General features: G+C 37.2%; 1 protein-coding gene across 1 annotated transcript in view; it reads left to right on the forward strand.

The window, feature by feature from the left end:
* Positions 1–2,181: 2,181 nt before the first annotated feature.
* Positions 2,182–23,370, forward strand: part of HEPH (hephaestin) — a 78,326-nt gene continuing 57,137 nt past the window's right edge. Inside the window, exons 1-8 of the mRNA XM_032475624.1 lie at positions 2,182–2,406; positions 4,065–4,309; positions 5,299–5,511; positions 6,234–6,416; positions 7,534–7,788; positions 10,081–10,249; positions 11,427–11,563; positions 21,105–21,236. Of these exons, the coding sequence (XP_032331515.1) occupies positions 2,231–2,406; positions 4,065–4,309; positions 5,299–5,511; positions 6,234–6,416; positions 7,534–7,788; positions 10,081–10,249; positions 11,427–11,563; positions 21,105–21,236 (1,510 nt within the window). The 5' untranslated portion in view covers positions 2,182–2,230. The remainder of the gene's footprint in view (positions 2,407–4,064; positions 4,310–5,298; positions 5,512–6,233; positions 6,417–7,533; positions 7,789–10,080; positions 10,250–11,426; positions 11,564–21,104; positions 21,237–23,370) is intronic.

Here is a 23,370-nt window from a genome sequence, read left to right on the forward strand (position 1 = left end):
TGAGTCTGTGCATATATTTGGTTTTCTATTTTTGATTAATAGTCTCTATATTATGTGCTTAGGTTGAGAATTTAGTGAAATAATTCATATAAAAAGCTGAGCATTGTATTTAGCATGTAGTAATCTCTTGATGAATGATACCTACCATCATTATTATCATCATTATGAATGATATTGATTAGATGTATCTCTGCCTATTTGAATATATGTGTCTGTTTCTAGAAGTGATCATAAGTACATGTGATTGCATGTTTCAGAGTGTATGGAGTTTTCCCACATGTGACTACAGCTATAGGCATATGCAAACATACCTTGGAGATATTTCAGATTTGGTTCCAGATCACTGCAATAAAGTGAATATCACAATAAAATGAGTCACACAAATTATTTTTTTGGTTTCCCAGTGCATATAAAAGTTCTGTTTACACTATACTGTAGTCTATGAAGTGTGCAATAGCATTAGGTCTAGAAAAAAAACAATGTACATACTTGAATTTAAAATGCTTTATTGCTAAAAAATGCTAAACATCATCTGGCAATGCAGGGTTGCCACAAATCTTCAATTTGTAAAAGCGCAATATGTGCAAAGTGCAAAAAAGTGAAGTGCAATAAAACAAGATATGTCTGTATATGTTCTCTGTGTATATGCATGTAAGTGCACAAGTATATTTTGTAGAAGGTAGTATATCATGGTGATTAAGAACATGTATACTTGAAACTAATATAATATTATGTCACCTATACTTCAATTAAAAAAAAAAACCAGATACTGGACCTATACTTCCTTGAGCTTACAACCCAATGCTACTGATTGTTAACTAGGTGAGCTTGGACAGATTATCTTATACCTCTGTTCTGCAGTTTCTCCTTCTATAATATGAAGATAATGCTGGCATTTGCTTCATAGTGTTGTTGTGTGGATTAAATGATTTAATCTATGTAAAACACTTAGAACAATGCCTGACATGCCACGATCACACAATAAATATTGCTGTGATGACAGTAATGATGATGATGATGATGAAAGTGACTAAGACTCTATGTGACAGTGTGGTTCTATGTCTGGATGCAAGTTTGTGCACCTCTGCTTTTAGATAAGACTTCATGTGTCTAAGTGTATGTAAATGTATATCTATGTCTGTTTGTGTTACATTATTTGTGTTTCTGGGATTGACTGTGGCTGTGTCTGGTATGACTGAGTACTTCATATCAGCCCTAAGAAGCCTAACTGCCTGACTGATGTAGTGGAGTGAGAGGCTAGAGGTTTAATTCTAACTCTGACTCAGGATTGGACACATGAAATGAATTTGTGCTTGGCAGAGAACCAGCAGAGAACATTTCTTCTGAGAATGTGATAAGTTCACAGCTCAATGTATTTTCACAGACTAAACACACTCATGTAACCAGTAAATGAATCATGAAACAGAATATTACCTAGAACCCTTTCTCCCCTTCCCTTAGCAGTCACTGATCCTTACCCCAAGGGCAAAGATTATCCTGGCTTCTAACAGCATAGATTATTTTGCCTGATTTTGTACTTTACATAAATGAAGTTATACAGTGTGTACTCTTTTTTGTCTGGTTTCTTTCTGCAGCATTATGTTTGTGAGAGACATCTATATTTTCACATATAGTTGTAGTTTGTTTATTATCATTGCTATATAAAATTCCACTGCATGAATAAAATGCAATTTACTCATTCATTACAGTGTTCATGGACATGTTGGCTGTTTCCAGTGTGAGTCTATGAACATTCTAGTAAATGTCTTTTGGTGAATTCTCATTTGCCTTTAAATGCAGTTAATAGAGGATGGAAAGAGGCAATGATGAAAGCAGAGAGAGACACAGGCAGAATCAGTGACTTGATTCAGATACCAAGTGAATCAATGACTCAGTCAGGCTTCTGATGCCTGTCTCCTGATTTTTGGAACAGAGTATATTCTTCTTTATACACTGCTGAAGTGGATCCTGATTTCTCTTCTGAAGGAACTAATACATAATTGTCAGTACAAGTGAACTTTTAACTTTGCCCTCTAAAGTCCAATGTTTAGAGATCCTTGAACACTTGTTGAAAAGAATCAGGAAAGGTGTATATTCTGGGCTCATTGGGTTTTGTTTTCTCAGTCACTCTGTCTGGCTCTTGCCTCTTTCATTTTCCAGATACATGCAAAGCACTTTTGTTCTCTTTCTTCTATACCAGCAGCTATTCATTTGCCTGTTCCCCAGAGTAATGTGGGCCATGGAATCAAGCCGTCTCCTCTGGGCTCTGCTATTCATGCAACCCTTGTGGCTCCAACTGACTGATGGGGCCACTAGAGTCTACTATCTGGGCATCCAGGATGTGCAGTGGAACTATGCTCCAAAGGGAAGAAATGTCATCACGAACCAGCCTCTGGACAGTGACACGTAGGTTTAATCTCTTGTGGAATTAGAGCTGGAGTTGTAGACGGACACCCTTGAGGTCAATAGGTAGCTCTTGAGGACCTTTTCCCAGGGTGTGGTTACAAACTGCTCCTGATCTCTGTGTTGTACCTCCAATGACACATTTCCTGAGACGAGAAATAGTTGATTCAGGAGGAGTCTGATTTTCCATACTGAAATGCCTCAACACTTTTAGGGTTCAAAAGGTCATTACGTATTGCCTTGATTCTAAGGTGATATCCACAATGCTGTTTTAGTAATAGCTGTTTAGCCTTTAAACAAGAAACTTGAAATATATACAGGGTTTGTAAGATGTGTGTATTGTAGGTATGTTGCCATGTTCAGTGGAACTATACTGACTTGAGATATGTGAAGTTGTAAAAATATAATATCAACCTTAGAATCAGGGAAAGAATAGTAGTAGCTATCACTTATGTAACACTTTGTGACAGGCACCATACTAGAAGTTTACATACTTTGTCTAACCTGATTCTTACAAAAACTCTAAAAGGAGAGTATGAATATTATTGTAGGTGAGAAAATTGAGGCTCAGAGAGATCAAGTGACTTGCCCAAGTTCCACAGCTAGTACACGGGAGAGCTAGGATTCAAACCTGGGTAATGTGGATGCAAAGCTCATACTCTTCTCACCATTCTGCCTCTCAAAGATCCCACAGGATTAACTTTTCTTAATCTTAGAGCTTTGCAGGTGTTCCACAAATATCTATTGAGAAAAAAATCAAAAGAATATATTTTAAAAATCTTTTGTGATCATGAATTGCTTTGTTTCTTAAAAATCTCAGAGTTTTCCAAAGTTGATTGTAACATCTCAGATCTCTCTAGGAAGAATTAGAGTAGGAAAATCAGCTGTCTTTTTTTGACAAACTATCTTTCAACTTATCTAGTTTTGGAGGCACAGAGTCTTTATATTAAAAATGTCTTTAACAGATAACTTTGTTATACCCTATCCCCAATACTTTGAATCAACAGTTAACATTTGTTAAGTATTTACTGTTTTCCAGATGCTTTTCTAAATTCTTAGATATTTTGATTACTTAAGTCACCAGTAACAACTGTCTGAAATTGGTACTGTGATTATCTCCATTTTACAGATGGGGAAACTATGTACAGAGAAATTAAGTAACTTGCTCAAAGTCCCACAGATTTGGAAATGGCAACAATGGCATTTAATTGAAACTTCCTGGCTCCACATTTGTGATCTTACCACTATGCTGTAAGACTTCCCGTATATAGCAGGACAACACTAAGTCAAGGCACATGGATAGGGAGTTGATCACTTAAAGAGTCAGTCCATAGTTATTGCCTCCCCATTACCATATATTAGGCTGTACTGCATGAAATTGCCATTTTGTAGGTTAAAAGTGCTGAAATACAAATACATGCATATGCTTTAACTTAATACTTCTCACAATTAGATTCTAACCTAAAGCTTTCATCTTTTGACTAGTACAACCCCACTTCCTCTTGTTTTGCCCTAAACAAAGATAGGGCAAAAAACATTGATACTGGCCTCATTGGACACCTGTAAAAGAGGTATAGGCCCTAAGTGTGAGCTCTGACTCTTTAGTCAGCCTCCTCTGGAAAAAAAAGACAAAATTGTGACTCTCCTTCCTTCCTTCCCAGAGTAGCTTCCAGCTTCCTAAAGTCTGACAAGAACCGAATAGGAAGCAGCTACAAGAAGACCATCTACAAGGAGTATATGGATAGCTCATACATGGATGAAATGTTTCAGCCGGCCTGGTTGGGCTTCCTGGGGCCAGTGTTGCAGGCTGAAGTGGGAGATGTCATCCTTATTCACCTGAAAAATTTTGCCACTCGTCCCTACACCATACACCCCCATGGTGTTTTCTATGAGAAGGACTCAGAAGGTAAATCAGTTTGCCCTTTCCTTTTCCTGCCCACAACAAATATCCTTTTTCCATTACTGCCATCTGAGAGAGAAGAGCTGGGAACAAAGATAGTCTTTTCTTCCTTATTGATCTGAGGTGTCATGGACTCTCCTCAGTGAAAACATGGCTGGATACTGTTATCAATTCTGCTATTCATACTGTTTGACTTTGCACAAGCCACTGCCCCTCTCTGGACCTCAGATTCTTCATTAAGAATGTAGAGATTCAATTCACCTTTTATCACAAATAATTACTTGAATAACATTCCCCTAAAATAGTTGTGCTTTGAAAAGAGATGAGTTTGTTCTGAAAGTAAGGGAGCATTATTCTAATGCCACAGTCTTCCAAAAGATCCATTTTTTTTTTCTTAAGAGGGAGTTTGTGTTACTCATCTGTATCTCCCACTATCCCAGGCCCAATGGCCTATAATACTGACACAACAATGAGTAAGTGGAATAGAGAGGGAAGTCAGAATGCTCTAACTTGGCTGCTAACTCACTGTATGACCTTGGGTAAGTTATTTTTCCTCTTCCATAAAATGGGAAGTAGACCAACTTATCATTAAGTTGCCTTTAGACTGAAATTCTGTGATTGTCTGCTGTTTGTTTTCCAAAGTGATGTTTGAAGGAAGGAAATTCTGTGTTCTCTCTTGCCTCCATGTCATTGGCTTTGCACCAGGGCACTACTAGATTAGGCTGTGCAGCACTTTTCATGGCCATAGTTCCTTCCCCAAGGGCTGTCACCTCTCCACCCACTGTTGATGTGAGATCTAGGGTTCTTTGACTACCTGAATTACCTGAATCTGTGCCCTCCTCAGGTTGTGAGCAACACTATGCTGGATTTTAGAAGTCTACCCTCCATAAGACTAGAACTAGGTGTCCCATATGTCAACCTTCTCTAGGTTTCTATATCTGCCAGGCTCCCTTTGACTCACTCTGGGACTGGGCATGTGCAATTTTATTTTCTAGGCTCCTTGTACCCAGATGGTTCCTCTGGTTGGCTGAAAACTGATGACTCTGTTCCCCCGGGAGGCAGTCACATCTACAACTGGACCATTCCAGAAGGTCATGCACCCACTGAAGCTGACCCAGCATGCCTCACCTGGATCTACCATTCTCATGTAGATGCTCCACGAGACATTGCTACTGGCCTCATTGGACCCCTTATAACCTGTAAAAGAGGTATAGACCCTAAGTGTGAGCTCTGAGATGCAGTTTGAAGTTTCTAGGGGAAGCAGTGATATAGTTGAGTTACCTACATATTGAGCAGAAGCCTGAGGCATATTAATTTAGCACCCAGGTTTATTAGCAGGAATAAATCCTGCCAAACACCATTTTAACTATCTTTTTTCTATTTCATCACATATTTGTTTCTAAAAATAAACAAAAACCAAAAATGTTACCAAAAAACACGTTGCTACTTTCTTTTTTCTTTTCTTATTTCATTTGAAAAACTTGATTAGTAATGATGGAAGTCAAGTCACATAAAAGTAAAGCATGTGTTAACAGTTTATGTGGATAGAATTGAAAGCCATCAGGATTTGGAGAGAATTGTGAATTTGGTTGGAAATAAGGTATGTTTAAGGTATAATCAGACCTGAAGAACTGGGTATTTTGATTAAGTATGGTCAGATTAGATCCCTGGGTTGAAGACATAGCCAGGCATAGTGGAAGGAACTTATTCTAGATCCTATACACCCTGCCTTCAAGCCCAAGGTTCAACTGAATTGGTGGTTTTATCTGGGGAGTTTTGAAATAGAAATTAGCAGCAGAAGGCTCTATCTAACTTTTCTGACAGACCCTTAAGGCCCCTATCTTTCTATTCTTTTCTTATGAGTATCCCTTGCAGCTTACTGTTGCTAAAGAAAGAAAGTTCTTAAGGGTATATTTCTTACTTGCCCTAGGAACCCTGGATGGGAACTCCCCTCCTCGGCGGCAAGACGTGGACAAAGATTTCTTCCTGCTCTTTAGTGTGGTAGATGAGAACCTTAGCTGGCATATTGATGAGAACATTGCCACCTACTGCTCAGACCCTGCCTCAGTAGACAAAGAAGATGAAGCCTTTCAGGAGAGCAATAAGATGCATGGTGAGGTGGAAAGAGGTGGCCATACCATGATGGTGAACACTGATGGAGGGTCTCCACTGGGCCTAGTGTTTAGTGGGTGCTTTCACACATCTGGTCCTTTTTAATCCTCACAAGGACCAGGAGTAGTAGGCAGCTTTTCCCTGTTTTACTCAGGAGGAAACTGAACCTCCAGTATTACACAGAAAATAAATAGCACAGCTAAAATTCCAACCCTGATTTATCTGACTGCATAGACAGTGCTCTTGCCACCAGATACCCTGCCTCATAAAGTGGAATGGCTCAGGCTGTTGACACCAAAGTCATGCACCATGTGCTCCGTCACCTTGGTGGGGGTTGCCTGCCAATATAATTAGTTAATCATTCATTGTTCTAAAAAGATGCAATCTGGAGAAAATTACCCACTTTGTGGAGGAAAAAAATGGTTTCCCATAAGGGAATTTATCATCTTAATTAAATTTAAAACAAACTAAAGGCACAAAAGCCCTGAGGCATAGACAGAGTACTGATTTTAGAAATGGAAACAAGTTGATTTGGCTTTTGTTAATTATAGGAGTGATTTACCTGTCCTTGGTGACAGAGGTAGGCTCAAAATCAGAGTCCCAAGGGGAGGTGAAAACTCAGAGGGAAGAGGCAGAGGATTGCTTTGACAGCTCAAATTTCTCTTGGGTTTTATACCAATTGCTTGTAATAACCATGATAATTAGTCAGCTAACTTGACAACAGTCCTGTGGAAATTTCAGAAGGAAATTGACCTAGAAGGAAAGAACAGTTTGTGAAATAAACTCCATTTCTTAGAAAGCGTCCTCAGGTTGTGGGGTTGAAATCTTGGCTTTACCACTTAATAACTCTGTGGCCTTGGGAGAGAAGTAACTTTGCCTTTCTGAGCCTGATTTTCTTTTTTCTTTTTTCTTTTTTTTTTTTTTACATAAGACCAACAATACCTGCCTATTTCTGAAAGCTGTTTGTGAGATTTAAATGAGATAATGCATATGGTCATCCAGTATGCTCTTTAAAACCTCATCTAAATGTTATCTATTATCATTATCAAATGATAAGGCTTCTCTCATTGGGTTGTCCTTTCCTAACTCTGATATTTTCTTTGGGTGTTCTTTTTCAGCAATCAATGGCTTTGTCTTTGGAAACTTACCAGAGCTAAGCATGTGTGCACAGAAGCGTGTGGCCTTGCATTTATTTGGCATGGGCAATGAGGTAGATGTCCACACAGCTTTCTTCCATGGACAGATGCTGACCATTCGAGGTCACCGAACTGATGTGGCTCACATCTTTCCAGCCACCTTTGTGACTACTGAAATGGTGCCTCAGGAACCTGGCACCTGGTTAATTAGCTGTCAAGTGAATAGTCACTTGCAAGGTGAGATCTAGCATCTCTGATCCTTCAAGTATAAGAGTAATGGTTATCAGGAGCCTGGGGCCATAAAATTGGTCTTTCAGGTGAGACAGTTGGGTATAAATTATAAAACACTAGTCTAGAATTCTGGGGAAAAAGATTCTTTCCTGGCTTAGCTATTAAATTACAGGGTGACCTGGGCACACCTCTCTGGGTTTCATCTTCCCCTTCTCTAATGTAAGATAGTGTAGGAATGGATGAGTGGAATTTTAAGGTGCCTTTTTTTTTTTTTTGCTCAGAATTCCAAGGAATTAAGACCTGATAATATTTGTTGCTGATTGAACAGAGAGACAGGGAGTGAAGGAGAAATTAGTTAAAAAAGAGTAAGGATTCTGCAAGAGATCACGGAATATTGTGGGCAAGTAATGACACAAGTAGGAACCCAACAGCAATAGGTGTAGAAGGTTTGGTTTTCAGAAGGAGAATGATTGAAGTGATGGCACAGTACACTGAGGAGCATCAGAGGTAAGGAAGAGCATATGAGGCAATGGAAAGAGTATTAGGTAGATGAAGGTTTAGAAGGTTTAAGTTGTCTCAGCTCTGAAAGAATCACTGCAAGACTTTGGAAATTTTCCTTTGCATTTCTGGGCTTCATTTGCCATGTATATAAAATTGGGGACTTTGTCTAAATAGTTTCTAAGATCCTCTTCAGCTCTCACTTTCTAGAATTATTTGATGTATAGTAAATTAGGTGAGTGTCAGGAAAGTGATATCTGAGTATATGAAAGTGGATTTGAATAGGTGAGGAGTTATAGACTGGTGGGATAATGAGACTGGAATGGTAGGTTTGACCAAATAAAGGTCAGTTATTCATGTTCTGTCATCCAGGGTCTGCCCTCAGTCCCAAAGGTAACTGGGTACGGGAATATGAATATAGTTGGAGGTTAGAGATGCTGTGTGATAGTAGAGCAAGGATGAGCCTTAAAACCAGGCATGCCTGGATTCAAAACCTGGTTCCACCAGTTAGTTAACTTTGGTAAGTCATATCACTTTTCTGAGTCTATGTTTCCTCATCTGAGGTTTAAATAATGATTCCTACCTTATAAAGTTGTAATGAGGTTTCAGAGACATAATGGAATTTTGAATCTTAGAGACTAGGAAAATGATGGGACCAAGATAGTGGATACAAAGAGAAGAAAATGGGTACTCAAATTTACATTTAGTAGATAGGTACTTAAATCCTTATTGCTGACTAGCTGTGCAATCTTAGGCAAGTTATTTAACCTCTCTGAACCTTAGTTTCCTTCATTGGTAAAAGCAGACATTAAAAGTCTGTTTCACAGGCTAGTTATGAGGATTGAAGAAGATAACATGCATAAGTCACCTGACACAGGGCCTGGCATATAATACACATTCAATAAAAGCAAATGTCCTTACTTCCTCCTTCTTAATACCTCAGATTTCTAATTTCAGATTTCAAATCTTCTTGAGATATTGTGAGACTCAAATGATATAATGTACCTGAATGACCTCTATAGATATCTAAGCAAATATAAGGCGGTATCTTCCATTACCACTATGCCTCAATATAACATCTTCCACATTTGGAAACACTACTTAGAATCTACATTTTCCTGACATTTGCAAGTGTGGAAATTTATCTGCATGTGTACAAGGTGTTCTATTATTTTGGGAGCTTCTCAATTTACAATTAACTTACTCCTCTTTTTTAAATTTGATGCTCCAACCAGCCTAGAGTGGTAGATTTCCCTCTTTTCACCATTTACAAATCAGGGGTTAAAGCTCAGATTTAGCAAGTGACTTACGTAAGGTCCTACAGGTAGTGATAAGACTTGGACTTAAACTCTGGTTATGTAATATATATACAAATATTATATATATCGATCTATATTATTTATATATTTAATGATATAATTATATAATTTATATCTAATTTACATAATTATAAATTATATATTTTAAATATATAATATATATTTAAAGTGGTATATAAAATATATATATTTGTATATAATAATGTAAATATATAAAGTGTAAGCATTTTGTGGAGGAAAGAGTGAGGAAATATAAATGAGTCAGTGGTGGTGAGCAGGTAGAGATACTTAAATTCCCACTTGGGCTCCCTCTCTCCCAGACAGATTCTTAAGGAATGAGAAAAACTGGCCCATTTAGGGGAAGGGGTAAAGAGCTTTTAGAAGACAGGAGGGGGAAACATTAAGAGAAAGAGAGAGGTGAGCCATCTGGAGGAAATACATATTGAGTGGAATGGAGCCAGCCATGATGTTCTACTTCCAGATGGCATGCAAGCACTCTACAAGGTCAAGTCTTGCTCCACGGCACCTCCCATGAACCTCCTCACAGGAAAAGTCCGGCAGTACTTCATTGAGGCCCATGAGATTCAATGGGACTATGGCCCAATGGGTCATGATGGGAGTACTGGGAAGAATTTGAGGGAGCCAGGCAGGTAAGAGACATTGGGCTCTCTCTCCCTACCCCTGGGCCCAGCCACAAACACCTATTACTCCCCTTCAGAAATCTCTCATTTCACATGAGGGGTCACAATCATTGTCTGTCTGGAGCTACATGACATAACTGTTAGATAAATTCTTGTGGCCCCCAGAAGAGTTGCTCTTGGGGAGCAAGCAATAAAGCTTTTCATACGGTTATGTCATATCCCCAGCAAAAGGTCCAAGCAGAAAACAAGGCACAGGTGGGACCAGATCAGTTGAAATGGAAATTCTCAAACTCTTCTTTAATTTACCTATTATTTACCTCTTTGCTCCTTCCTTTCTTTACAGTAGTATGAAGGAGACATTTAAGCTGAAGTATAAAATGCACTTGGAGAAGTATAGGAAGAGGGGAGGCAACGTGCCTTGTGGCCATTCCATGACCATCCTTTTGGAGGAATTTCTCCAAATTCTTATGCATCATCCATGATTCATATGTGGGCAAGGTAGAGCAGAAGGTTAGTGCCCTAATCAGTTGCTAGGCCTTATGTTAAGCTGACTCACTGGGCTATCAGTGATTCCAGGTCTTTCCAAAAGAGGCATTTGATAGATGGCTAAGAGAGTTTATAGGGGAAAATTCTTGGATATCCATCATATTCATTCTTCCAGTAGGAAATACTATAACGGATCTGCAGAAAACATAGGAAAGTAGGCACTTGGGTCTCAGCATGACTTTTAGAATCTGCAACTGGTCTTGCTAAGTTAGTGGGCTTTCATTTTTGAATGAAGGATATTAGTGATTAAGGGGAGAAAGAATCTTGAGTACCTGAGGATGATTGAGAACAGATGTAAGACTACTTAACTCTGGAGAATAGAACTTGTCCCAGTGTCTGGAACTTGCAAGCAAGATTCCAACCTAACATAAAGATCTCCAACAATTAAACATATCCAACAGTAAGAGGAATTGTATTCTCTGAGAATTAGTCCCCTGACTTTTGGAAGGTTCAAACAGAAGCTGTATATCACTGATTAGTGGTGTCACCAGAGGAGATACCTTCTCTAGGTGGAAGTTAACCTATATGATCTCTGAGATCCTTCATAACCACAAAAACCTACAACGATGAGAACAAGGGTGAGATGGGAGTCTATTTATACGTGGATAAATCATGTGAAGTTTGCCTTCTTATATGCCAGTGGCTCACATAGATTCTTCGAGAAGAGCTCCAACCGAATTGGAGGTACTTACTGGAAAGTTCGATATGAGGCCTTCCAAGATGAGACATTCCAGGAAAGAGTGCAAGTGGAGGAAGAGAAGCATCTTGGAATACTGGGTGAGGAATCCTTAACTTGTGAATTTAATAGAATACAGCCAGAAAACTGGGGGGGCTTTAGAAACTGGAGCCTGTGAGCAGCTCAGAGGCACACTCGAGACCAGCATTTCCCTAAATGAGTCCCAAGAGATGAGTATTTTGTGAAAAGGGTTTTGGGTCTGAATATATATGAAAAACACTAAGTTAAAAATACTGTTATTTGATGCAGGACTTCTCAGAGATTTGGATTTTTTTTGTTCATCTTGAATCTCCAAAATGGTAATAGAGTATATAACATTTCTTATATTTATTTTACTTATGAAACCTTTTTTTCCCATTGAACACATTTTTTTAACAGTTTTATTGAGTTATAGTCATTTTACAATGTTGTGTCAAATTCCTCTGTAGAGCATAATTTTAAAGTTATACATGAACATACATATACTCACGGTTGCGTTCTTTTTCACTGTGAGCTACCACAAGATCTTGTATACATTTCCCTGTGCTACACAGTATAATGTTTAACTATTCTACATATGCCTGTCAGTGTCTACAAATTTTCAAATCCCAGTCAGTCCCTACACACCCCCCACCCCCTTGGCAACCACAAGGTTGTATTCTATGTCTATGAGTCTGTTTCTGTTTTGTATTTATGTTCTTTTTTTTATTATTATTCCACATATGAGAGATCACATGTATTATTTTTCTTTCTCTTTCTTGCTTACTTCATTTAGAATGACACTCTCCAGGGACATCCATGCTGCTGCAAATGGTGTTATGTTGTCATTTTTTTGTGTGTGTGTGGCTGAAAAGTATTCCATTGTATAAATATACCACATCTTCTTAATTGATTCATCTGTTGATGGACATTTAGGCTGTTTCCATGTCCTGGCTATTGTAAATACTGCTGCTACGAACATTGGGGTGCAGGTGTCTTTTTGAAGTAGGATATATGGATATCCTTCTGGATATATGCCCAGGAGTGGGATTCCTGGGTCATACAGTAAGTCTATTCTTAGTCTTTTGAGGAATCTCCATACTGTTTTCCACAGTGGCTGCACCAACCTGCATTCCAACCAGCAGTGTAGGAGGGTCCCCCTTTATCCACAGCCTCTCCAGCATTTGTCATTTGTGGACTTTTGAATGATGGCCATTCTGACTGGTGTGAGGTGATACCTCATTGTAGTTTTGATTTGCATTTCTCTGATAATTAGTGACACCGAGCATTTTTTCATGTGCTGATTTATCATTTGTATTTCTTCTTTGGAGAATTGCTTATTTAGGTCTTTTGCCCATTTTTGGATTGGGTTGATTGTTTTTTTCTTATTAAGTCATATTAGCTGCTTATATATTCTGGAGATCGAGCCTTTGTCAGTTTTCATCTTTTGCAAAAATTTTCTCCAATTCCAAAGGTTGTTTTGTTTCGTTTATGGTTTCCTTTGCTATATAGAAGCTTCTAAGTTTAATTAGTTCCCATTTGTTTATTATTGCTTTTATTTCTATTGCTTGGGTAGACTGTTCTAGGAGAATATTTTTGAGATATATGTCAGATAATGTTCTGCCTATATTTTCTTCTAGGAGGTTTAATTTATCTTGTCTTATGTTTAAGTCTTTGCTCCATTTGGCATTTATTTTTATGTATGGTGTAAGGGAGTGTTTTAGCTTCATTGATTTACATGCTGCTGTCCAGTTTTCCCAACACCATTTGCTGAAGAGACTGTCTTTATTCCATTGTATATTCTTGCCTATTTTGTCAAAGATTAGTTGACCAAAAGTTTGTGGGTTCATTTCTGGGCTCTCTATTCTGTTCTACTGGTCCATATGTCTGTTTTCATACCAATAACATGCTTTTTTGATTGCTGTAGCCCTATGGTATTGTCTGAAGCCTGGGAGACTTATTCCTTCAGTCTCTTTCTTTTTCTTCAGTAATGCTTTGGCAATTCTAGGTCTTTTGTAGTTTCATATAAATTTTATTATGATTTATTCTAATTCTGTGAAATATGTTCTGGGTAATTTGATAGGGATTGCATTAAATCTGTAGATGCCTTGGGCAGTATGACCATTTTAACAATATTTATTCTTCCAATCCAGGAGCATGGGATGTCTCTCCATTTTTTTATGTCTTCTTTAATTTCCTTCAGCAGTGGTTTATAGTTTTCTATGTATAATTCTTTCACCTCCTTGGTTAGATTTATTTCTAGGTATTTTATTACTTTGGGTGCTATTTTAAAGGGGAGTGTTTCTATACTTTCTTCTACTATTGATTCATCATTAGTGTAAAGAAATGCAACTGATTTTTGAACATTAATCTTGTAACCCGCTAACTTGCTGAATTCTTCAATCAGCTCTAGTAGTTTTTGTGTGGAACTTTTAGGGTTTTCTATATATATAGTAAGATGTCGTTGGCATATAGTGACACTTTTACTTCTTCTTTTTCAATTTGGATCCCTTTTATTTCTCTCTCTTGCCTGCTTGCTGTGGCTAGGACTTCCAAGACTATGTTGAATAGGAGTGGTGATAGGGGGCAGCCTTGCCTTGTCCCAGAGTTTATTGGGAAGCTTTTGAGTATTTCACTGTTGAGTAGTGTGCTGGCTGTAGGTTTGTCATATATAGCTTTTATTATGTTGAGATATGTTCCCTCTGTACCCACTTTGGTGAGAGTTTTTACGATAAATAGTGGTTGAATTTTATCAAATGCTTTTTCTGCATCTATTGAGATGATCATGTGGTTTTTGTCCTCTCTCTTGTTGATGTGATGTATTACATTGATTGATCTGTGTATGTTGAACCACCCTTGTGTCCCTGGGATGGACCCCCACTTGATCATGATGTGTATCTTTCTAATGTGCTGTTGGATTCTATTTGCTAATAATTTGGTAAGGAATTTTGCACCTATGTTCATCAGTGATATTGGTCTTTGATCCCTCTTTTTGGTAGTGTCTTGGCCTGGTTTTGGTATCAGGGTGATGGTGGCTTCATAGAATGAATTTGGGGGTATCCCCTCCTTTTCAATCTTCTGGAAGAGTTTGAGAAGGACTAGTATGAGTTCTTCTTTGTATGTTTGGTAGATTTCCCCAGTGAAGCCGTCTGGTCCTGGACTTTTATTTGTAGGGAGGTTTTTATTGCTGTTTCGATTTCATTTCTAGTAATCGGTTTGTTCAAGTGGTCAGTTTCTTCTTGATTCAGTCTTGGTGGACAGTATGTTTCCAGAAACTTGTCCATCTCCTCTAGGTTATCCATTTTGTTTCCATATAGTTTTTCATAATACTCTCATATGATATTCTGTATTTCTGCATTATTTGTTGTAATTTCTCCATTGTCCTATCTTATTTTGCTTATGTGTACTCCCTCTGTTTTCTTCTTTGTGAGTTTGGTCAGAAGTTTATCGACTTCATTTACTTTTTCAAAAAAACAGATTTTAGTTTGATCGATTTTTTTATATTGTGTTTTTAATCTCTATTTTATTTATTTCCTCCCTGATTTTATTATTTCCTTCTTTCTGCTGACTTTTGCACTTTCTTTTCATTTTCTAATTCTTTTAGCTTGTGGATTAGATTGTTTATTTGAGATTGTTCTTCTCTTTTCGAAGAAAGCCTGTATCGCTATAAAATTCCCTCTCAGCACTGCCTTTGCAGGATCCCATAAATATTGTTTAGTTGTGTTTCCATTTTCATTTTTATTAAGGTATTTTTTAATTTCAACTTTAATTTCCTCATTGACCCATTGGTTTTTTAGTAACATGTTGTTTAATCTCCATGCTTTCTTTTTTTTCTGAATTCTTTCTCTGTATTTGATTTCTAGTTTCATGGCATTGTGGTCAGTAAAGATGCTTGAGATAATTTCTATCTTCTTAAAATTGTTGAGGCTTCTTTTGTGCCCAGGTACATGATCAGTCCTAGAAGATGTTCCATGTGCACTTGAAAAGAATATATATCCTATTTTTGGAGGGTTGTAATGCTCTGAAAATACCCACCAAGTCTAATTTTTCTATTGCATCATTTAATTTCTTTGTTGCCTTATTTATTTTCTGTATGGAATATCTGTCTAGTGATGTTAATATGGTGTTAAAATCTCTGACAGTGATTGTATTCCCATCAATATCCCTCTTTATCTCTGTTAGTAATAGTTTTATGTACTTAGGTGCTCCTATATTGGGTTCATATATATTAATGAGTGTAATATCCTCATCTTGTATTACTCCTTTAATAATTATAAATTGTCCTTCTTTATCTTTCTTTATGGCCTTTGTTTTAAAATCTATTTTGTCTAAAATCAGTACTGCTACACCTGCTTTTTTGGTTTTCCATTTGCATGGAATGTCCTTTTCCATCCTTTCACTCTCAAACTATATGTGTCCTTCTCCGTAAAGTGGGTCTGTTGTATGCAGCCTATTGAAGGTTCTTGCTTTATTATCCAGTCTTCCACTCTAGTCTTTTGATTGGAGTGCTTAGTCCATTAACATTTACAGTAATTAATAATAGATGTGTGTTTATTGCCATTTTGAACTTCTCTTTGCAGTTGATTTGGTATTTCTTCTTTGTTCCTTTCTTCTTCCTTTTGTGGTTGGTAATTTTCCTGTGTATTATCTTGGATTTTATTTAGTTTTTGTGATTCCGTTGTATGTTTTTGGCTTGTGGTTGCCTTTTTTGTAAATCTATTATCCCATTACTATAACTGTTTGTATGAAACAGATATTAATATAAGCTCAAACCCATCCTACTGAGAACAGAAAATTTTAAAAAGAAAGAAAAAAAAAACTCCATATTTTCTTGCTTCCCTCTCCCACTCTTTATGATTTACATGTCTTCTTCTATAATTTCATGTTTATTCCATTTGGAATTCATGGTAGTTATCACCTTTCCAGTTATGATTTTCTCATTTCTGTAGCATCCTGCTTCTTTTCTTTTCAGAGTAGACCTTTCAATATTTCTTTTAGCATGGGTTTAGTGTTGCTAAACTCTTCTAGTTTTTGCTTGTCTGTGAAATTCTTTATCTCTCCTTCTATCCTAAAGATAGCCTTGCTGGATAAAGTATCCTAGGCTGCATCTTTTTTTCATTCACGACTTTGAATATATCTTGCCACTCCCTTCTGGCCTGTAGTGTTTGTGTAGAGAAATCAGCTGAGAGCCTTATGGAGGTTCCCTTATAACTCACTCTTTATTTTTCTCTTGCTGCTTTTAGGATAATTTCTTTATCCTTGACTCTGGACATCTTGATTATGATATGTCTTGGTGTGAGTTAGTTTAGGTTCTTACTGTTGGCACCCTGTGAGCTTTTTGTACTTCAATATCTGATTCCTTGTTTAAGTTTGGGAAATTTTCAGTCATGATTTCTTCCAATACCTTGTCAATCCCCTTTGTTCTTTCTTCTCCTTTTGGAACCCCTAGTATACATAGATTTGCACTCTTTATATTATCCCATAGGTCCTATATGTTGTCTTCATTGTTTTTAATTTGTTTTTCTCTCAGCTGTTCAGATTATGTGCTTTATGTTGTCCTGTCTTCTAGATCACTTATTCGTTCCTCTGCATTATCTAGTCTGCTTTGTACAGCCTTTAGATCAGCTCTCATCTCAGCCAATGAGTATACCAATTCTACTTGGCTCTTCTATATAGTTTTGATTTCATTTTTGACATATTTTATATCTCTAAACACTATCTATTTTAGTTCCTTCAGTACTTTTATCACTTTTTTTTTTTTTTGATATCTTGATCTAGTAGGCCATCAATGTCTATTTCATTGATCATTCTTTCAGGGGATTTCTCTTGGTCTTTTAAATGGGAGTGGTTCCTCTGCTTCTTCATCTTGCTCATCTCTCTCTGGCAATGTGGCTTTTGGTGTATCAGTTATCTATTGTAGTCTTTAAGGAGTTTATTTAGTTATCTATCTAATGCGTATGCAGGAATAAAGGTTTTAAAAAAGAGAGAAATAGAATTTTAAATGATGGGAGAAAAAAATTTTGAAAACAGTGTATAATCAGTAATAAAAGAGCAATTTTAATCAGACTAGCAATCGAGTTGAGATGTCTTTTAAAAACCTTAAAAAAAGGAGAAAAGAGCAAAAATCAGTATTTGATACCTGTGTATAATCAATAACAGGAGATCAGGTGGATTTTTAAAAATAAAAATAATAAAAATATTTTAAAATAAAAATTTAAAAGGGGTAGAAACTAGAAGCATATACAATTGTTTAAAATGTAAAAATTAAAAAGTAATAGAAAATAGGACAGATTAAAAAAAGATAAAATAAAAAGATTATTTTAAAAGAAGGGAGGAAAAACAGGTTTGAGAACAGTGTTTAATGAATAATAGAAGAGCAAGTTGAAGCAGAATAGCAGTCGGGTTGAGATGTCTTAAAAACCTTTAAAAATGAGAAAACAGCAAAAAAATTTTTGAAATCTGTGTATAATGAATAACAGGAGATCAAAACCAAGAGAAATATAAATGAAATTCTGTGTATCTTTAAAAATAATAATAAAATATTTTAAAGGAAAATTTGAAAGGGATTAAAACTGGAAGCATACACAATTGTTTAGAAAGTGAAAATTAAGAAGGTAATAGAGAATAGAACAGATAAAAAAAGAGGGATATGTGTTCTCATGGAGACTGTGCGCTCTTATTGATTTTATCGAGTAGTCTGTCTTCGCCCTGTTTTGTGAACTCAGCTTGCTGCTTCTAGAGGCCCTTTGTTGGCACCCCTCATCTGTGCTGTTCCCAGTGCCTGTCCACAAGCAGATTGCACCCCCTCCCAACACTGAGGTTAGGTGCTGTGTTCCTTCATGGTGGGCGGGCGGTTCACTCCCCCTCCTGATGCTGCAGTCTGATGCTGTGCTCTGTGAGGTAGGTGGGTGAATCGCGCCACCTCCCAGCACCGTGATCAAGTGCTGTGCTCCTGCCAGAAAGGCGGGTGGCTGCCCTCTACTGGCACCGGTTTCTCCCCTGCTCTGTGCAGCTGCCAGCTCCACCCCAGGTCCCCTCTGTGTAGGCAGGCTCGGGGAAGATGGCAGAACAGCCCTGCCTCTGCTCTGTGACAAAACTCAGCTCCCTGTTTGTCTTGGCGGTGCAAGTTCTCTGAAGTACCAGGGCAGAAATAGCCTATCTGCCTGGGGCTGTAAACAAGTCTCCGTCTGTCCTTTGAGGCTGCTAAGCTCTTAGGTTTGCATTCAGGTCTCAACCCTGCCCCTGCCTGAGTGCTAAGCACTGGAGGATATGGTGGCTGTGGCTGAGTCCCACTTCTCTTCTCCCAAAAACTTTCAGCGGGATTTTAGAGATGGGGGTATAGCACCCTTCCCCTCAGGGCACATCAGCCATGTTGTTTTATAGAGGGCCCAGGTTGTTTTGCTCTGTGTAGCCACTCATCCACAGTGCTCAGCACCCTGCAGTCCCCCAGTGGTGTCTCAGTGCAGCTGTTCCAGTCCTCCACCCAGCTGGGGCAGTCTGTCCCATCCCCCACCTGCCACTTTGCCTCTAGGGCTGGGAGTTGCCGAGAGTTTCTATGCCCATTTAACCTAGTTCTGTTGGTCAAGGGCTGCTCCGTACAGAACCAAGCTTCAGAGGCTCCCATTCTGTCCCACTGACCTCTCCATTGGAGAGGGGGAGATTCAACGAACGAGCGCTATTCCTCCTGTGCTGCTTCCTCCTTTTGGGACCAGTCCTGCACTGCTTTTCTTTTTCTTCTTTCTTTTTTTCCTTTTCTCTTACTGGATTCTTGGTATCTTTGTCTTTTGAAGAGGGTGATGTTCTGTTGGAGTTCGGCAGGTGCTTTGGTTGGCTGAGTGGGTCCGTGAATGTGAGTTTTGGTGTATTTGTGGGAGAGAGTAAACTACCAGCATCCTTCGACTCCATCATCTTGGCCCCTCTGGGTTAAGTTAGTTTTTTTCCCTAGTTACTTAAGTTGTAAAATTAAGTTGTTTATTTGAGAATTTTCATTTTTTTAAATTATTTATAGCTATAAATTTACCCCTCAGCGCTTCTTTCACTAACATCTCATGCTTTGGTATGTTGTGTTGTCATTTTCATTTTCCTCTGTGTATTTTCTAATTTCCTTTGTGATTGCTTTTCTGATCTATTGCTTGTTTGAAATTGTGTGGCTTGACTTCCAAAATTTTGTAAATTTTCCAGTTTTCCTTCTGTTATTGATTTCTAACTTCATCTCACTGTGGATGGAGAAGATAATTTGTATGATATATTTTTAAGTCTATTGAGACTTAGTCTGTGGCCTAACATTTGTTTTATCTTGGAACATGTCCTATGTGCACTTGAGAAGAATGTGTGTTCTGTTCTTGTGGGTAGAATGTTCCATATATGATAGCTATAGTTGGCCTGTTGTGTGGTTTGTCTCCCACTTTTCTCAATTCTGTTTTATTTAGTTATTTTGTCCATTATTGTAAGTGGGGTATTGGTTCATAATCTTTGAGCAGGGGTGGGGCATTAGGTGGAGAAACTGAGCAAATACCAAGCCAGAAATTCTGAACTACAGTATTGGTATTGCACTCAAAGCTGACCCAAGCGAGATTATGTCAACTGAAATAAAATGCACAACCTAAAAGTTATGTTTTATTCAGTGGATTTTCTGAGGACTTGAGCCCAGGAGGCAACCTCGCAGTTTGCTCTAAGTGGCAGTTCCACCCAGGGAAGGGAGAAGCCAGGATATATATAAGTTTTTGCAGCAAAGACCAGGTATTCAGAGCATCAAAAGATTACTGTTAATTAAAGAAACCAGATATCTCAAGGTAAGAAATTTAGTGGTTTTGTATGTATGAAAATATGTAAAGGTCTGGGCTCATTGAAATCATTCCTTTGATATGCACCTAACTATCTAGAACCAGTATCCTGAGTTCACTCAGGGTGCACCATTGGTGGCACCAGAGACCAGGCTGGCTGCTTGTCCACATCCTGAATTCCTTCTGTTCACTGTTGGGGGTAACAGTAGCAACTGATGACCTGATGGCCACAGCATCTTTGTTTACTGATATGGCTGACAATATTTTTCATTCACAGTTATATGTGGTAGGTCGTGGAGCAAAGAAAAGTCTAGAAGTCATGGCTAGACTACCTAGTCCAGGGCCTGAATAGAGTTTATAAATAATTTCATCTGCTTAGAGTCAGTTTAGGATTGAAGGAAGTTCAGATATTTAGATGTATCCTACTAGGAAATGCAGCTGTGGGAACTGGGGGAATAAAGATAGGAGAAATGGAATTGGACCTTACAGTGGGGCAGGAGAAAACCCTGGCTTCAGGACCTGGCTCTATTCCTAATGAGTTATTTCAAATTGGGCAGATCAATTCCAGTTCTCTGAGTTGCAGTTTTCTCATCTGTAAAATGAAGCTATAGTCTGTTTTGTATTTTTAGAATGATATTTGAGTATCAAAATGAGATAATGGATTTTGAAGTGTTTTTATAACTTTTAATTGAAACATACTTGAAAAGGATTATTTTTATTATTGCAGAAAGGAAAATTCTCCATATTTTTCATTTCTCTTTTCTTTCCCTCCCTCTTCTGTTTCCATCCTCCCTGGTCATCTTTATTTTCATTCCCATTGTCTCTCCTTATCATGTCATAGGGCCAGTGATCCGGGCTGAGGTGGGTGACACCATCCAGGTGATCTTCTACAACCGTGCCTCCCAGCCATTCAGCATACAGCCTCATGGGGTCTTTTATGAGAAGGACTCCGAGGGAACTGTGTACAATGATGGTGAGAAGGCAGGGTTTCTGAGTAATGTGGCTGCATGTTATAGCAGGTAGCTCTAGAAGATAAATAAATAGGGGAGGGAAAGAGAGAGAAGGAGGCAGAATTAATTGTCATGCATGGATGTTGTTGAATGAATGCATATTATAGAGAGGCAGAGCTGAGGTCAATAAGAGACAATTACTTTTAAATATATTTAAATATATTCTGGTTATAAAAATAAAATGTATATATTATGGAATTTTGATAAACATGGAAAATTATAAAATAAATAAACATCATTCATAGATAAATTGCCATTACATTTTGGAATACCTTTTAATATTATACATGTTTATACAAATGTATATAATTATAGATTTGTGATAGTATTTTTGTATGGTTTTTTTATCATACTGTTTTCACTTACTATTATATTGTGTCCATTTTCTATGCCATTATAATATTATAAAAATTTTAATGATTATATAATACTCTATGTCATGGATTTGCCATAATTTGTTTACCTTATCCTCTGTTGTTTGAACATGTAGATTGCTTTCATTATTTTTAATATTGTAAGTCATGTTGCAATGAATCAATACATACATTTGGTTTGGATTACTATATCAGGAGAGAATCCTAGAAGTGGAATTATTGGGTAATTAATTTATTGTTTTCTCTGAGAATAATATTAACACATGCTAATCCCAAGCCAAAAATATATTAAAAAAATACTGAAAGCATAAAGGGCAAAGTTACAGACAAATCTGGTATGAAATAATATTCTACAGTGCAACTGATATGAAAAAGATTATATATATGTGTGTGTATATATGTATATGTGTGTATATGTATGTGTGTGTGTATAAAAAACTGAATCACTAGGATGTATAAGAGAAACTAACACAATATTGTAAAACAACTACACTTCTATTAAAATAAATCAATGTCATAGGGGAAAAAAATCAAAGAGACAACATCACATGCAATATGCAAACCTTGCTTATTTTGGTTCTAAAAAGAGACATTTTGAAGATAGTCAGAAATTTTTTTATATACACTGGATATTAGATGGTGTTAGGGTATTTTATTAGCTGTGGTAATGTTATTGTGGTAAATAGGAGTACTTACTGATGTATTCAGAAGTAAAATGTCATGACGCTTGCATTTTACTTCCAAATGATTTAGAAAAAGCAAACAAAAACTGTATGTGTATGTGTGTGTGTAGATATACATACACATAAATTTAGGTATATTAAAGATGCCAAAATGTTAACAGTCAACTCCAAGTAGTAGGGTTATCATTGTACTATCCTTTAAAATTTTCTGTTTGTTTGAAAATTTAAAGAGTTAGAAACGGTGAATGAATAAGAAAAGTAAGTTAAAGCCACCCTAAATTATATACCACCATATTATAAATTACACTCCAAGGACCTATCATATAGCACAGGGAACTATATTCAATTACTAGTAATAACCTATAAGGGAAAATAATCTGATATATATATATATATATATATATATATATATATGTGTGTGTGTGTGTGTGTGTATGTGTGTGTGTGTGTGTATATCTGAATTCCTTTGCTGTACACTTGAAACTAACATTGTAAATCAACTACACTTCAATAAAAAATAAAATTAACCCCTTAAAAATAAATAAATAAAAGGTGAAAACCACAACAAAATTATACTCCAAACATCTTTGTGTTTCTTTGCATACTTTCATGATTATTTCATCAAAATATATTTTTAAGATGTGGAATTGTGACAAAGGGTACACACATGAAAAATTTTGGTACCTACGTCCAAATTGCTTTATGGAAAAATTTGCAATCATATCAATGTGGAGTTCTATGAACAGTTACCGAGAGGGAGGACACATTTTCTTACAACCTTACCAGCACAGGGCAGCCCTTCAATTTTTTAATTCTTTTTTATAGAAGTACTGGCGATGGAACCCAGAACCTCACGCATGCTAAGCATGTGTTCTACCACTGAGCTATACCCAATCCCCCCGGGCAGCCATTTTAATGTTTGTTAAAATGTCAGTCTTGAAGGCAAACAACAACAACAAAACTCGTTTTTACTTGCATTAGGTTGAAAATTTTCAGTACTTATTTTGTATCATTTTTCTTGGGCATAAACTTTTTAAGAC

Source organism: Camelus ferus, chromosome X (assembly GCF_009834535.1).
Source record: "Camelus ferus isolate YT-003-E chromosome X, BCGSAC_Cfer_1.0, whole genome shotgun sequence".
In the NCBI taxonomy this organism is placed as follows: Eukaryota; Metazoa; Chordata; class Mammalia; order Artiodactyla; family Camelidae; genus Camelus; species Camelus ferus.